Source organism: Podarcis liolepis (assembly GCF_965112155.1).
Source record: "Podarcis liolepis genome assembly, chromosome: 3".
NCBI lineage: Eukaryota > Metazoa > Chordata > Lepidosauria > Squamata > Lacertidae > Podarcis > Podarcis liolepis.
Window position 1 is genome coordinate 5,343,381 of NC_139557.1, and position 17,300 is coordinate 5,360,680.

Below are 17,300 nucleotides of genomic sequence, written 5' to 3' on the forward strand. Positions count from 1 at the left end.
ACATGTGCAGAAACAGTCTTCTTGACTGTTGGACCCAGTATTGGTCCAATCCATTTAATTAATTAAACTAATGTCCTAGTGGTGGATTTCTTACATGAATAGCAAAATATCGCTAAGCGGCACTCGAAGGACAGTGAAAATCTGATGTAACTTTTCATTGCTCTCTTGCAAGTTGTAATCCACTAATCCAGGAGGATTTCAAAATGCTACTCTTTCTACCTTGCATCATTAAGTGCAATTGAATGTTGCAGTTTATCCTGTGTTGAGTCTCTGTAGGTTTCAAGAGGTTAAACCAGTTTAGTAAAGTTTTTGTTTGAGGAGATAAAGGTAAAGGGACCCCTGACCATTAGGTCCAGTCGTGACCGACTCTGGGGTTGCGGCGCTCATCTCGCTCTATTGGCTTCCGGGTCATGTGGCCAGCATGACTAAGCCGGTTCTGGTGAACCAGAGCAGCGCACGGAAATGCCGTTTACCTTCCCACCGGAGCGGTACCTATTTACCTACTTACACTTTGACGTTCTTTGGAACTGCTAGGTGGGCAGGAGCAGGGACCGAGCAACGGGAGCTCACCCCATCGCAGGGATTCGAACCACCGACCTTCTGATCAGCAAGTCCTAGGCTCTGTGGTTTAACCCACAGCGCCACCCACGTCCCTGTTTGAGGAGGTAGGCACTAAGTATTAAAATGGAGAGTAAACCATCAAGCAAAGATTTGAATAAGAACTAGGGAAAATTGGGGCACATCCCATTTAACTGGATGGTTTAATGATCAAGGTGTCTCACCTACCAGGTAAGTTAAATGGTTCACTAGAGAGAATGCCTAGCTCAGCATATATGCTGCTCATTTCACTTGACCCTGTGACCAAAATTTTCATTATAATCACTACAGGCAAGTTGCTGAAAGGAAATAGATTGGGCTGAGCAGATTCTAGCAGTATTCCTACAATTACATTCATTTTGAAACTGGGCACTTTCTGGAACAAAAGCTCCCAAAATCTTCCACCAGGACCGAGGCCTTTACCTCTCATTGGGAATCTCCACATAATGGATCTGAAGAGGCTTCACAGAACCATGTTAAAGGTAAAGCTTGCAGTTTTTTCCATGGCCAGCCAAAGGTCTCTGGATTATGCGGATCTTTTAGAGCAAATAGACATTGGCTTTCCCTATCTCAAATGCAATGTGCAAAGCAATAAACCTTTGTCCAATGCTATCTTGTTTTTGCTTATTTCATTCTTTGCAATTGGTGTGTCACAGTTTGGACTGAACGTCAATACGTTCATTTGGGGGATGGTGCAAGGCAGGCTGGGAATGGAGGACCTGATAAATTGTCAGAGGCCCATGACCCCCGATTTGGGGGGGGGGTTGCAGGGGTGCCTGACCCACCCCTCCATTTCACTGCTCCATTCATTGCTGTTCTTAAAGACCTCCTTCAGTTTCTGCTGGGTTTGGGGAAATTTGCCTTCCTTTCCAGATTCATGAAGGAATTATTTGTGTGTTTGCTTCTTTTTTTGTCATCTGGGCCAGCAGAACAAAAACCTTATGAGCTCCACAATCCTAATATCTCCGTGGTATCAAGGTGTAACAGAATGAGCTGTGTTATGTCAGTTTTATATCCATTTTACTGGCTTCCAGGTTGTTTCCTGTCTCTAATAAATGTGTTGGCATTGGTCTCTAAAGACCTAAATGGTCTGGGGCTGGAACTGCCCTCTCCCGTAAAAGTTTGTTTGAAAATGTCTCTCATTTTCTGGGGTCCTTGTTGTCCCTCCTCCACCACACCCCAAAAAGCAGTGGGCAAATTGAGCCTTTTTGTTGTCCATCTTGGTTCCTACCCACAAATGAGAACATAAGCTGGTGGAGATAAGGGAGAAGACCACTTCTATCATGCCAAATAAATCATGTTCTGCTTTTCCAAGAGGGAATTTGCTGGCTCCCTCTTTGCCTGCCTATATGATGCCATTGAAAACTGTCATTTAGTGGCCATTTTAGAAACTATTTTTGGAATTGTGGTGTTTTTCATTTTTGCTGTATGTTTTTATTGTTGTAGGTTTATTCTTTGATTACATTTTGTCTTGATTTGTTATATTGTTCTGTTTTATGATACTGTAAACCTTTCCGAGAAAGGCAGGAAATGGAATGATAGTGAAATCTTTGTGTTCTTTAGCATCCTTTTGAAAGAGAAACGCCACCCAGTTTATGCTCTTTATGCTGAGAGAGTGGTGTTGACTTTCACTTTATCATCATCCACGGTGCCATGGGCTGACTTCAACACTTTCAGAGTTGAGCTTCTCCTCCATTTTCATCTCTCAAGGTGTCTCAACTATTTGCTGAAGTTAGTAGTTCCACAGGCCTAGCAGAACAGGTAAAGGGTAAAGGTAAAGGGACCCCTGCCCATTAGGTCCAGTCGTGACCAACTCTGGGGTTGCGGCGCTCATCTCGCTTTATTGGCCAAGGGAGCCGGCGTACAGCTTCAAGGTCATATGGCCAGCATGACTAAGCCGCTTCTGGCGAACCAGAGCAGCGCACGGAAACACCGTTTACCTTCCCGCCTGAGCGGTACCTATTTATCTACTTGCACTTTGACGTACTTTTGAACTGCTAGGTTGGCAGCAGAACAGGGCCAGCCCCAAAATAAAGCATTCTGCCCTGCCAGGAAAGAAGGGGTAAAGGAAGAACTACACCAAAAACAAGCAGGGAGAGGTTGACAGCAGGGTCTGCTGCCCTTGTGGACCCTGCCACCTGAAGCAGTCGCCTCACCTTACCTCATGGGTGGGCTGATCTTGTAACTGAGGCCAAATTAACAATACCATGTATACCTATCAAAGCAGTCAAGCAAGCACATTGCATATTGTTTCAGAAAGTATGAATTAGTTAGGTTCACCTTTAAATGCAAGCATAATAGAATATCTTTCTGTCCCTAGTGTAATGCAAACGTGCAGAACTGTACCCCCAAGGATGTTCCCCAAAATTTGGCTCTTAGTGGAATTGGCCCACAAACTTAAAAGTGTCCCACATGCCATTGCAGACCCACTTGCGGTGAACCATTTCCCCAGGGAGCGAGGCTTGAGACACGAAGGGGAACAAACTGGACAAGACAACGTTCATTCCAGCTGTGAGTGAGCACCTGTCAGAGCTGCCCTAGGTCCCAGCTCACAAAGGACCAACGCCAATTCGTTGTTATATACAAAAGTCTTTATTGAAGTTCATTTTCGTTTTCACAGCCGCAGCGTGCAGCTCTACTTCTGAAACTCTAGACCGCTGAAGCTCCGTCTGAGTCTCCTCCCCCCAGACACCAGTTTAAGACTCTAGCCTTGCTCCACCTCTTCCTCTGCTCTTTCCTCCTCTGGGTCCGCCTGTCAGTTGGGGTCTCGCCCTTCCTAGACTCTTCTGACGCTGAGTCCCCTGAGTCTTCCCCCTGCCTCCGGCGGGCTTTAGGACCTGGTTCCCAATCCGGGCTTTCTGCTGTCCCGCGCGCCTGTACATTTGAACTTGGCGTGCGCGCCCAGCCAGCAACCTTCCCCCTGACCATTACACTGCTCCTGTCACTGCTTCCCCCTTCGGGGAGGCTAGCTGGACCTGACCTTCCCTCCGTTCCCCCACTCTCCGATAGGGGTGTGGTCAGCCCCGACTCATCTTCTCTCCCTTCTGGAGGCGACGCTGGCCCTGACATATGGGAACCTTCCCCCCCACTACGCTCTGGTGGGGAAGCTGGTCCTGATCTCCAGCTGCTGCTTTTGGAGTCCCCGCTGGCCCCCCTTGCCCTGACCATCGGCGCCTCCTTCTGGGAATCTTCTGATTCGCTGGATAAGCTCATGGAATCACTCGGGTCACTGCTATACCCCCCTACGCTGCTCTCCGATTCTTCCCCTTCGCTCTCCATTTCCTCTCTCCCCTGTGCCTCTGTTCCTGAGGCCCTGACAGCACCCTACTGCAGTTTTCAGACCCCTGTGGCAAGGAAAACTATTGGTTGCATATGTTAATCAGAATGTGCAGACAAACAACATAACATGTATTTTCCTGTAGGTTCTGACAAGCAACATACAGACATACAATAATGAGTTGAGATACTTGAGAGGAAAGTCTATAAAAACTAATTTACTTTCAAATATCGAGCAATATTTATGTTAACAAGAAGATATAGAATGAGAAGATACGGGGGGTGGAGCACAATAGTGGTAGCTGCAATAAGAACAAGCACATCTTAAAGGCTTACTTGGCCAACATTAACACCATACATTTAAAGCACTATGATGCCATGGTTTTCCCCAAGGAATTCTGGGAGCTGTGGTTTGTCAAGGGTGCTGAGAGTTGCTAGGAGGCCTTCCTTCAAATAGCTACAATTCCCAGGGAATTATGGATCATGTTAGCAAGTGATTTTAACAATACCTCGGGTTAAGTACTTAATTCGTTCTGGAGGTCCGTTCTTAACCTGAAACTGTTCTTAACCTGAAGCACCACTTTAGCTAATGGGGCCTCCTGCTGTCGCCGCGCCGCTGGAGCACGATTTCTGTTCTCATCCAGAAGCAAAGTTCTTAACCTGCAGCACTATTTCTGGGTTAGCGGAGTCTGTAACCTGAAGTGTATGTAACCTGAGGTACCACTGTACTAGGCTTAAGGAAAGTATATTTCTCAGGTCCCTTAAAATATCTTTCTTTACTCCTCCATGTAAGGTAAAAAAAAATATGACCATGTTGGCAGATACCAATTAGAACAGTGATGGCCAAACTTGGCCCTCCAGCTGTTTTGGGACTACAACACCCATCATCCCTGACCACTGGTCCTGTTAGCTAGGAATGATGGGAGTTGTAGTCCAAAAACAGCTGTAGGGCCAAGTTTGGCCATCACTGGATTAGAAGAACACTAAACTGAAAGTATAGAGGCAAAGTGTATGGTAGGTGACAGAATAGCTAGTTTAATGCAAGTGCAACTGCAATCTATTATTCATTCTTAATATTTCTATGAGAGGATAAGGCAATAATTAAGAACAAACTGTTGAAGCAGCAAAAACTTAAGGTTCATTTAAACAATATGAAATGATACACTAAGCCAAGGGTAGGCAAACTAAGGCCTGGGGGCCGGATCCAGCCCAACTGCCTTCTAAATCCGGCCTGGAGAGTCTGGGAATCAGTTTGTTTTTACATGAGTAGAATGTGTGCTTTTATTTAAAATGCATCTCTGGGTTATTTGTGGGGCATAGGAATTTGTTCATATTTTTTTCCCAAAATATAGTCTGGCCCCCCACAAGGTCTGAGGGACAGTGGACTGGCCCCCTGCTGAAAAAGTTTGCTGACCCCTGCACTAAGCACTAAAGCAGAGACTTCTGGGATCACAATATCTATCTATTTTGGTAGCTCTTAATGTAGGGTGCCCAAAACGATTTGGATTAGAAAATGCATTTGTTTGATTGGACTCAGATAAGCTTGAAGGATGGATTGGTGATATTCACCCAGATTCATATTCACAACATGCACAGAAGCAGCTCTCTGCAGATTGTCTGAGCCCCTGGCAGGGGCCCTCTGGCCAGCTTAGCCCTCCGAGGCCAGGGGCAAGTGTGACTGGCTGCCCCCCACCGCCACCCCACTGCCCAGGAGACTACTTTTGAATTAATATAATAAACGTCTGGTGCTAGATACATTTGGATTAGGTTAAAATAAAATCTTACTGAGGTCCATCAGAGCTTTATCATAGACTTCGGGGAGGACTGGTTTTCCAGATAGATTTTCATGCACAAGAAAGTACTGTATTTTCTGGCGTATAAGACTACTTTTTAACCCAGGGAAATCTTCTCAAAAATCGGGGGTCGTCTTATACGCCGGCTACAGCAGCAGCTCCTACAGCAACTCCCCACCAAAGGATAAAACAACAGCAAATTAAATCAGAGGACACCAAGCTCTCTAGATGAAGCAGAAATATGCTTGAAAATTGGCCCCAGAAGCCCCCGGCCACTGGGAAGTGGAGCGGATTTCCGAGCCAGACTGGAGACTGGTTTTTTAAATTTTTATTTGGTGTGCATTGGAAGAGGGGTAGTCTTATACGGCGAGTATATCCCAAACTCTACATTTTAACTGGAAAAGCTGGGGGGTCGTCTTATATTCCCAGTCATCTTATACGCCGGAAAATATGGTACTATGCATGCTGCTTTAGCTGAGATTCCCGCATTCTAGGGGGCTGGGCTATAAGATTCTATGAAGTTTTCTGACTTTCTGCATCTCACCAAATTTCACCCCCCAAACTGCTGCAGTGTATCTTTCATCCGTTGTAAAGAAATGCCACAAAGGTCACTGAATCTCCAAGCTAAGCTACAGCAGAGATGTGTTTACAAAACCGAAAGGCGTGTGGATAAGTCTGACAAACTGGCAGGGCAAAAACTGGGCATTCATGCTTTTCAGTAGAGTTACTGATGGGACGTTATCCTCCAGGACATTTCCCTGAGCTGGGAAGCCCTGGCTATGTAACTTCTTGGCGAGGACTGTCGCTATGAGGCGGTTGTACCCTTTCCTGCGGTGTTCCGGCAAAGTATAACCATGGATCATAGTAGCAAATTGGTCCGTCAAACCCCAGGCAATGGGGCAGCCCCCTTCATCCAGGACACAGGTACTAGGGAAACAGGAAATGAGGTTGGCAAGGTATTTTCGGCATTGTTCGCTTCCTCCTCGGGACCATGTGCTGTTCAGCAGGCTGGCATGGGAGACTTCGAGGGAAGCAAGCTTGGGTGGAGGTACTAGCCTAAAAAAGATTTATCCACTTAAAATGGGCTGTAAAATCCATAAGGTACAAACACAAACAGGGAATACATACTAAGGGGCTTATCCTCTGCTCTTTCCAGGCACAGTGAGCACTTTAAAGCTCTGTTTCCGAGTGCCCGTCATATAATAATAATAATAATAATAATAATAATAATAATAATAATAATACAATTTTTTATTTATACCCCGCCCTCACCAGTCAGGGCCAGGCTCAGGGCGGCTAACACTGAATATAAATTACAATAAAACATAATAGGAAAAAAAAGAAAAAGAAAAAAAACAATTAAAATACGGCTTAAAATATGGTTTAAAATACAGCTTAAAATGCAGCCTCATTTTAGTAGTAGCCCATAAATCAAGACCATAAAGGGAGGAAACAAACATTTATATACCAAATCCCATATAAGGAGTCAGAGTGAGTCCAAGCCGAAGGCCAGGCGGAACAGCTCCATCCTGCGGAAAGATGTCAAATCCAGCAGGGCCCTGGTCTCTTGTGACAGAGTGTTCTACCAAGTCGGGACCCGTGCTGAAAAGGCCCTGGCCCTAGTTGAGACCAATCTAACCTCCTTGGGGCTCGGGACCTCCAAAGTACTGTAATTTATGGACCTTAAGGTCCTCCGCGGGGCATACCAGGAGAGGTGGTCCTGTAGGTACGAGGGTCCTAGGCTGCATAGGGCTTTAAAGGTCAAAACCAGGACCTTAAACCTGACCCTGTACTCCACCGGGAGCCAGTGCAGCTGGTAAAGCACTGGATGAATGTGATCCCACGGCAAGGACCCCGTAAGGAGCCTTGCCGCAGCATTCTGCACCCGCTGGAGTTTCTGGGTCAGCTTCAAGGGCAGCCCTGCGTAGAGCAAGTTACAATAATCAAGCCTGGAGGTGACCGTTGCATGGATCACTGTGGCCAGATCAGGGCGAGAGAGGGAAGGGACCAACTGCTAAATACAGTGGAGATGGAAAAATGCCACCTTTGCTGTAGCTGCAACCTGTGCCTCCATAGAAAGGGAGGTGTCAAAGGTGACACCCAAACTCTTGACAGAAGGCGCTGGCACTAATTGAGCCCCCACAAGAGATGGGAATTGGCACCCCAACCCCATGTTGTCCTGATCCAGCCAGGACTTCTGTCTTCAAAGGATTTAACTTCAACCGGCTCCCACGCAGCTATCCAGCCACAGCTTCCAAGCATCTGGTCAGTGTGTGGGACCGAGTCAGGGTGGCCGTCCATCAACAGATAAAGCTGGGTGTCATCAGCATATTGATGACAACCCAGCCCAAAACTCCGGACAACCTGGGCAAGGGGGCGCATAAAGATATTGAAAAGCATTTATCTATTTCTCTGGAGTTCTCCCAGCGAAAATCTGCTCTTTAAAGCTCAATACGTGGGAAACCTGAACTGACATTTGCTTGATTGAGTGCTAAAGAGCTGGCTTTTGAGGAGAAAGCTCTGGGGCAAAAAAGGGATTGGACGCAGAGCTTTTAAGCACAGACCAGTGCCTGGAAAGAGTGGGCCAAAAGGCAAGTGTGGATAAGCCCTACGTGAGACGGGTGGCAATGGAAGGAATAAAGACAAACAGAAGGGAAAAGTGGAGCCTGTAGGCGGTAAAGCCTATCAGATATTCCGTGCTGTCGCTCCCCACCTCGGCCTTTTGGGATAATACTTATAGGTAAAGGTAAAGAGACCCCTGACCATTAGGTCCAGTTGTGAACGACTCTGGGGTTGCGGTGCTCGTTTCGCTTTATTGGCTGAGGGAGCCAGCATACAGCTTCCGGGTCATGTGGGCAGCATGACTAAGCCGCTTCTGGCGAACCAGAGCAGCACACGGAAACGCCGTTTACCTTCCCGCCGGAGCGGTACCTATTTATCTACTTACACTCTGATGTGCTTTTGAACTGCTAGGTTGGCAGGAGCTGGGACAGAGCAAGGGGAGCTCACCCCGTCATGGGGGATTCGAACCTTCTGATTTGCAAGCCCTAGGCTCTGTGGTTTAACCCACAGTGCCACCTGCGTCCCTTTGGATCCTGCTAATACAAGTCCATTCTTAATACCAAAGGTGAGTCTGAAGGAATGCATTCAACAGAAACAATGCATTCTTTGCTTTCACACCTGCAGGGTAGCAATTTTGTCCATGGAGTTGCTCCTGGAAATGGTTAAAAAATACAAAAAGGGGATTCTTTTCTTCATCTGTCACAGCATCCTAATTTAGAAAATGTGGCGATCAGAGTTAGGGGAAGGAAAGATTCAGGAGTGTATTTTAAACCTTCTTGTTTAACACTATGCTGTGTGTCACCCACCCAACTTTCCTTCCAACCGTATTTTGCACCTGTCATTGGCCAGTGAATCTAGTAAAAAACAGCAACAAATGAGATTCTACAAGCCTGGAATCTGCCCCCCGATGTTGCAAAACATTAATACAGAAAAGGACAGGAATCAGCAGACTGGGTGGGGTGGGGGAATCCTTGAGTGGACTGGGGCGTCTTCACCCACCTTCATAAATCAGTGTCTAATTTTGGCACATATTTCAAGAGCGGCATTGCTGTGGAAAATAGTAATGATATGACTGAACATACGGGAGTTTAACCTCAGGAAGTGTATCAGGATCTGGATGGATAACCATTTGGAAACAAGACTGCTTTACATCCACAAGCTTGGAACTAGCTACAGCTTGGGAAACGTCGTACAATCCATCCTGCAGTCCTGCGTACAGATAAATGAGAGAATAAGCCTTTAAAATGCAAGATATAAGGAAATGGACTAATCCAGTTTAGCCAAACCAGCTAGAGGTGCTGTATTGTGTCCCACAAAATACTTTTTTTCATTTCTTTAGAAATGCTCCTTTTTCACACTCATAAGACAGAACCCAAAATTCATTTTGATGCTTTATATAGATATTTTGGGGCACCTGTACTGACAACCAAATTTACATCCCTCACTGAATGATTCAAATTAAAAGTTAAATTCATTTCGTTTTGTGAGAAGGTACCCTGGGGCGTTTAAACAAACAGCTGAAAGAATCTAACACAATGGTTTAAATAAAACAACTTGTATACACATTTTCATTAGCTGCAATCATCACATTAAATTCCCAAGTGCAAAACCAACCATGTCTGTGTGTGTGTAAGAGAGAGAATCACTTTGCTGCTGGCCACATAAATAAGCAAGTGTTTATGTGAAAGCCTGCAAGAGAACATACACCATTTAATTTCTGCTATATTTGCACCATTCATTCGATAATCTTTAGAGCACAGCGTTTGATCTAGATATTCTTAGGATATTGCAGGTACAACATACCCTGGCAAAAATCTAGTTTGTGACAAAGGGCACATTGCTGAAATTCTCAAGTCTGTGCCACTAACTTTTTCCACACTCTGACAATATTGCTTGGAAATCTTTCTTCAGAAGTCAGTCACAGCATTGGCACATCCTTATTTCCATTACCCAGCAAGAAATAAGCTTTACCCTGTATTTGGAAGACTTGTTCCCAGTTCACGGTTTCTGGGTTCTCCAGCAATGCTTGATATGCTTGCTGGTCCTTGTAGAATACAGCATAGGCATTGGTAAAATGGTCCAGGTCATCACTTTCAGCCTATGATTTTAAAGACACAAAAACCCCTAGTTCATCCCATTATACACAGAGATACATACCGTAATAGTTTTGTTGCTATGATCAAAACTGTGATGTGCCACAGGGCTCAAATCAGGAGGCCTGGTCAAACGGCTGGTCAAGTGAAGTAGAATGAAGAAACAATGGCCAAAAGCCTTTATTTCTTCTCAATAAATGAGTTTTGTAGCGATTCTTATTAGGCTTCCCATTTCAAATTTCAGGAGTAAGGAAATGAGCATGTCAAATATTAACAGCAAGTTTCAGCAATCATTTGTATATAAATCAGGAAAATTTGTATATAAATCAAGAAAACTAAATGAAAAAGCTTGTTTGCTTTAAGGACTCATGTTGAAACTTCTATTGTCAATTAAGTATAGTTCATCATTATCTATGAACCTAAACTGTAGTCAGTCTCAGCTGTGATTTAGGGCAAACAAGCCAATATAATAAAACATGGTTTGAAGCTGGCCTGACTCCCTAAACCATGCTTAAAACTAACTGGTTTGTTCAGCTTCAGGCATAATAAAAAACGGAAGTGAAAGCTTCTTCTCCCCTCATGCTCATTGTTATGTACTGAGTTGAATAGGATCCAAATTGCAGCAGTCTGACTGGTCCTAGAACAATAGGATTCAGAATGCTGCAGTCTGATTGGTCCTAGAACAACAGGATCCAGAATGCAGCAGTGTGATTGGTCCACAGGAGCCACCCAATCCAACTCCAGGTGGAAGTGAATCCACAACCTGATTGGCCTACAGGAGAATCCCGGAATTAGCCAATCACGTGGGGCCCATTGTGTAAATAATGTATATAAAGCAGACATTTCGGGGAAACTCACTACTATGAGCTGAATAAAGAGCATGAAGTCCACACTCGACTCCGAGTGTATTTCACTCATGCTGCAAGAGAAGAGGAGAACTCACAAATCCATGGCTCTTCTAAGCAATGCTGAACACCCAGCACCTAAATGTTGTGTGTATGGGGGAGGGGAGGGAGATAGAGAGAGAACACACTAGATTATACCCCTTACTATACCGTTCTCTGCCGGCGGGTAATAACAGCTTTAAATTCTGGCCATGAATCCACCACCACTTCCTTCCTGAAGGGGTTTCCTCTGTTTATATTTAGCACTGCTCCATAAACCTTCAAAAGGAAAGATGAGCTGCTTAGAGGTTGGAAAAAAATATTGTTATGAGGGTCAGTCTGGATGAAACCCTAGGTACCTTCCAAAACCTGTGATCCTGTATCAGTGAGGCTAGATTGCATGAGGGAACCTGGAAGATCGGCCAAATTAAGTCATTTGGCTTTCGCTGGCCAGTTAAGTGCTCATAAGCATCCAAAAACATGAGCCAAGAACCGTGCTCTCCACCAGTGGCGTAGCGTGGGTTGTCAGCACCCGGGGCAAGGCAAGTAATTTGCGCCCCCTAACCCGTGGATTTGCGCCCCCTAACCCTAACCCCCAGATGTTGCGCCCGGTGCGGCCGGGCCCCCCTGCACCCCTCACGCTACGCCACTGCTCTCCACAAAGGGGGGTAGGCATTTTCCCCCACCTGGCTGGATGCCAGGTGATCCTAGGCAGCAGAACAACAGAGCTGTTGTGTATAAGAGCTGGAAGCTGGAGGAGACAGAGACACGTCGGCCTCTATGCTGGACTTTGCTGCCCATCTGGAAACCTAATAGGGAAGCAAGATCTGTTGGGGTGTTAATGCTGTGAGTGCCCCCATCCTATGCTCAGGTTGGATATATGCAGTGCTTTATTTCAGGGGGGACGCAGACCCCTAAACATTTTGTGAATCTAAGTATGGCCTCAGTGAGAGGCAGCATTTCAATATGAATAGGAAAATGAGAGGACCCCTAAACATTTTTTTTGAAGAAGTAAAAAGCACTGGATATATGCATAATAGGGATGCGGGTGGTGCTGTGGGTTAAACCACAGAGCCTAGGGCTTGCCAATCAGAAGGTCGGCAGTTCGAATCCCCGTGATGGGGTGAGCTCCTGTTGCTCCGTCCCTGCTCCTGCCAACCTAGCAGTTTGAAAGCACATCAAAGTGCAAGTAGATAAATAGGTACCGCTCCGGAGGGAAGGTAAACAGTGTTTCCGTGCGCTGCTCTGGTTTGCCAGAAGCGGCTTAGTCATGCTGGCCACATGACCTGGAAGTTGTACGCCGGCTCCCTCGGCCAATAAAGCGAGATGAGCACCGCAACCCCAGAGTCGTCCGCGACTGGACCTAATGGTAAGCGGTCCCTTTACCTTTACCTATATTCATCACTGCCTAAGGAACTAAGAATTAGGCTGCTTTAAAAGGTTGAGTTATTTCCCTCTCTCTTCTGCAAATGTGTTTTCAGAGAACCATTGTAGATGGAAGCAAGATCTTACTGACATTTACGGAGAAAAGAGGACAGAGAGGATGGAGGCCACTGTTCTTCCCCTACTCCCATGACACTCTGCAAGCCAAAGGCTTGGCTGCAGTAATGAGCTCAAACGGAGGGAAAACACAAGGGAGAGCAAAGCAAGTTTCCAAAAGCAACAAACTGAAAAGAGCCTTTAAAGATGTTTCAAAAGACTGCAAATTCTGACGTTTTCCAGAAAAGTTGTGTATGTTTTACCTGAAATGAATCAGGCACAATTCTGTATCAGAAACGATGGTGAGTTTTTGTTTTGTTTTTCTCAGGGAGTAAACATTCGGCTTTCTTGAATGCTTCAGCTTACAGAGTTAAGCATCACCTCACTTGATTTGCTGGCTGCAATTGAGACCTCAGTTGAACGTGGGTACCTGAGAGACACCAGCATAATGGAGCCTTGCACTTTTCATTCAGAACTGGCACATACCTGCAAAGCATAATCACTGCTACCCTCTCTGAGCATCTATGTCTATGCATGTGTTGCACATTTATGACGAACTGAATTTATAGGGTAGATATAACATTTCATCTTTATGAATTTTCAACAGGTCTCCATTAATCACTGATGCCAATGTTTGAGGGCAGGAACAAAACCAGCCCACCATTTTGCATCAGATTATTATTCTTATAACTGTCAACCCCCTCATAAAATTCTAATGTTCATTATCATAATACTGTAGTGATCACTTTGTAATTGTTTTATGCAAGTTTAAATTTTGTTCTGGGGGTGCTAATATAAATATAAAATGCATTTTTATTTAATAAAAGTATACAGACCATTCATCTTTTCAAAAAGACAAAAAACAGCCCCCTGCTGCATTTCTGCATGGAACACAAGTACAAATTCAGGTCTAATAGGAAAAATCTGTACTCCCTCATATCTCTAAAAGATACACCCTGATAGTTCAGACTTTCAAGCCCATAAATAAAGTCTACGTAGATCTGCATTACCTTGAGTGATTCAGGAAAATTACTGAGTAATTTGTGTTCCAGTATTTGCAGCTTTGTAGAACAGTTTAACACCAGCATCTTGCAACCTTCATGCAAACATAGGTGGCCTACTAGAGGGCACAAGCAGAAGAAAAACCGTGACTAGCAGCAAATGTTACTTCAGTGCACTGGAAAATGGAAGCCCAAAACATAATCCTAGAGATCATACCCTTCTGTACTTATAGATTACATTTTATACAGTGCCATCGCCCACCCCACCCCCCAGTACCCTATAATCAGCTGGACTTTATTCTGGACTAAAACCCATGAGAAGCTTCTTGGAGAAAAGTTCACACAGTAACTGCCACAAATTTGATGTTTTTACTGCTCTACCTTTTCCAGGTTGCTGTAAACAGCTATGAGAGTGACAAGTCTGAAGGGGTAAACATTTTATAAATAAAATTAATAAAAACTTTGACAGCACTGTTGTCCACTCTCATAGTTTTAAACCCAATAAAGGGTAGTATAGAGAGAGCCTGTCTTCACCCTAAACCTGAGAGGGTGGGGAGCTGTGCATGGGCAGCCGCCCTCTCTAAATTCACAAGGCAGAGATTATTTTGTTGGAATGCAGAACTCAAAATTCTTCTACAATGGGGTAAGAAAGAAACACCATCTTTTGGAAAGGCATAGCCCGTTACTGATAGCGTATAGATAAAAATGGCATTTTAAATTGGATTAAAGTTTCATGACACCATGTCTGCATTTTGCGTCAAAATGGGCTGCGGACACAGATACGTGCCACTCTCTGAACAAAATATACAAATATCCCACACAACCCTCGTATATCTAGGTTGCATACCTGCGGCTGATTTTCAACTGGCTGTTCAGATATAGGAAACAGCTGGAACACTAAGAGGCACTTTCGGTTACATAGATTTTCTGGGAGCAGGTGGAAGATGAAGAGGAAATAGCCACACCTTCGGAAGGAGGGACTTACAACACAAGCTTTAAAAGACAATAGTAAAGGTCAAAAAACTCAAAAGCCCTGCAGACTTGTCTCATTGCCCACAAGACATTTGATATTGCAGCACTGTTTCTTGTAAGATATCCCATTCCCACATACTTTAAAACAAATTACAATGATTATTAAGGAATTATTGAGCAATTACGACGGTGTAACCAGACATCAAAGAACTAGTCATAGTTCTACACAGTCTTGTGGGAAATGGTCTAAACTGTGCAAATAGAAATACATTGTGGGAAGCAGAAGACCTCTGTGCCTTTGAAAGCTCTGTTTCCCCCATGTTCAAAACCCCGTTTGTTCGGTTAGGCTTTTCCTAATGCTGCTCTAGCTTCTTCCCACAATCATTTGGGCCGGACTGAATCTGCTGAACAGAAACTGACTAGGATGTTTGAGTCAGGAAAAAGCTCTGCATCTCTTAAGAAATCTGTAAGAAGAGGTCCTAAAAGTCTTATATCTGGAACAGACACATGGAATAATCCTGTGTCCATCTTCAATTACTTGCAAGGCTATAGACTTCTAACTTCTAGGCTATTTATTTTTACCTTGTGAAAATTCCTAAACTGAAATTAAAGTTTGGAAGCAGGCCAGTTGCATACCCCTTCCAAAGAAGGCAGCAACTTCAGGAATTAGATATAATTTCATTTTCATTGTTCCATTTAACATATTACCTTCTTTACCATAGATCTTATTGCATAGATAAGATGATTAAATATTAGGTGTGGGAAACATGGCTGATTTACAACCCGCTTAAAACTTATATAAATATGAATACTTCTTTTGAAACAAAGCAATTCTAACTTCTAGCTAAAATCTGTCTTCCATATAGCCTAGGTGCTGAAGTCTCATCCTTGGCAACCATACATGCACTTTTCGTTCCCTGTGGACCACAGGCTAGAGCACATTTGTCATTAAACAAAACCGAGATCAGTAGCATGTAAACAAACTGATTCGACAGTTCTCTTGGCTGTAGTGTTCTAGCAACATCTTTATGGGTGTAGCGGAAAGCTGTTTCTTTTATTCAGGCTTATTTCAGAAGATGCAGAGAGAAAAATGTGCAAGCCAGAGATGTGATATACCTGTTTTGCTTGTTTTCCAAAACTGAATGGCACTTGACAATTAAACCTAAGAAAAGAGAACTATAAGAAAGGAGAGTTACACCTTAATCTTGTGGTTCCTAAACCTAAGAAATGCCAGGTGTGACTTTCCTTATTGAAAAGGAACCAAACCCTGCTTTGAAAATAAAATGTAATCCTTTAATTTCAGTTTTCTCTCTTTTTGGCATTAGTTCCAATATCCATGAGATCAAATTTAACTTGAAGAGGCGACTGCAAGTAGGTAAAATTATATTTTGTTAGATTGCAAGCAAGACTTTATTTTCCTCCTTTAAAATGCATATAGAAGCCTAAATCATTCACAACCCTTCCCATTTGATATAAATGAAAACCTATTATTGTACATTACGATTTTCATGAGAAACTCAGTAGATTTCTAGGGCACTGAGGCAGGAAGCACTGAATAAAACCCTGACAACTTACATTGGGGTGCTAAGCAGGGAGTTGCTCTGCTAGATTGGAAAGGTCAAATTTGCTTTTCCACCCTTCTTCTGCATGCTTACTTCAAACGAAGAGGCACTTGGCAGCTGCTCCTTCTGCTTAGAATCAACGGAATACAGTGGTACCTCGGGTTACAGACACTTCAGGTTACAGACTCCGCTAATCCAGAAATAGTACCTCGGGTTAAGAACTTTGCTACAGGATGAGAACAGAAATTGTGCAGCGGCAGCGCAGCAGCAGGAGGAGGCCCCATTAGCTAAAGTGGTCTTCAGGTTAAGAACAGTTTCAGGTTAAGAACAGACCTCTGGAATGAATTAAGTACTTAACCCGAGGTAGCACTGTATGACAATGACTTGGGATGATGAGAGCCAAGTTCAATCTCCAGGATACTTACTGCAAGCTTCTCAGCTTGTGAATGTAGCACACATAGGAAGGAGAGGCTAGGTTGGCTCACCCCTTCAGGAAAGCCCCCCCCCCTCAATAGGCCCTACCCCTTAATGTTGGTTGATGGAAAAGGAAGTGTCTATGGGTTGGGGTGGGGCACTGAGACCCCTTAAATAAAGTATTGTGTTTTAATTTGTTGGTGTAACCCAGTCAGATGGGCGGCATATAAACAACATATTACTACTACTACTACTACTACTACTACTACTACTACTACTAATGGGTTAAAATGTCCAGCATGGCATGCTTAAGATCATCCTTAAGATAATCATGCTTAAGATCAATAGTGCCACTGTATTCTGCTCTGGTCAGACCTCACCTGGAGTACTGTGTCCAGTTCTGGGCACCACAATTCAAGAAGACACTGACAAACTGGAACGTGTCCAGAGGAGGGCAACCAAAATGGTCAAAGGCCTGGAAACGATGCCTTATGAGGAACGGCTAAGGGAGCTGGGCATGTTTAGCCTGGAGAAGAGGAGGTTGAGGGGTGATATGATAGCCATGTTCAAATATATAAAAGGATGTCACATAGAGGAGGGAGAAAGGTTGTTTTCTGCTGCTCCAGAGAAGCGGACACGGAGCAATGGATCCAAACTGCAAGAAAGA

General features: G+C 44.3%; 1 protein-coding gene across 3 annotated transcripts; it reads right to left on the bottom strand.

Moving 5' to 3' along the window:
- Positions 1 to 5,979: 5,979 nt before the first annotated feature.
- On the bottom strand, positions 5,980 to 16,947 carry GLYATL3 (glycine-N-acyltransferase like 3). 3 transcript variants are annotated; one of them, XM_083496195.1, is made up of 6 exons: positions 14,533 to 16,947; positions 13,695 to 13,804; positions 11,377 to 11,484; positions 10,200 to 10,326; positions 9,311 to 9,437; positions 5,980 to 6,722 (listed from the first exon to the last, which is right to left on the bottom strand). In XM_083496195.1, exons 2-6 carry the CDS (start codon positions 13,770 to 13,772, stop codon positions 6,296 to 6,298), a joined length of 867 nt encoding a protein of 288 aa, XP_083352321.1. In that variant the 5' UTR covers positions 13,773 to 13,804; positions 14,533 to 16,947; the 3' UTR covers positions 5,980 to 6,295. The 3 variants fall into 3 exon arrangements, with proteins under 3 accessions (XP_083352321.1, XP_083352323.1, XP_083352322.1); XM_083496197.1 differs by lacking the exon at positions 11,377 to 11,484; XM_083496196.1 differs by lacking the exon at positions 14,533 to 16,947 and having other exon boundaries at positions 13,695 to 13,824.
- Between the last annotated feature and the right edge of the window lie 353 nt (positions 16,948 to 17,300).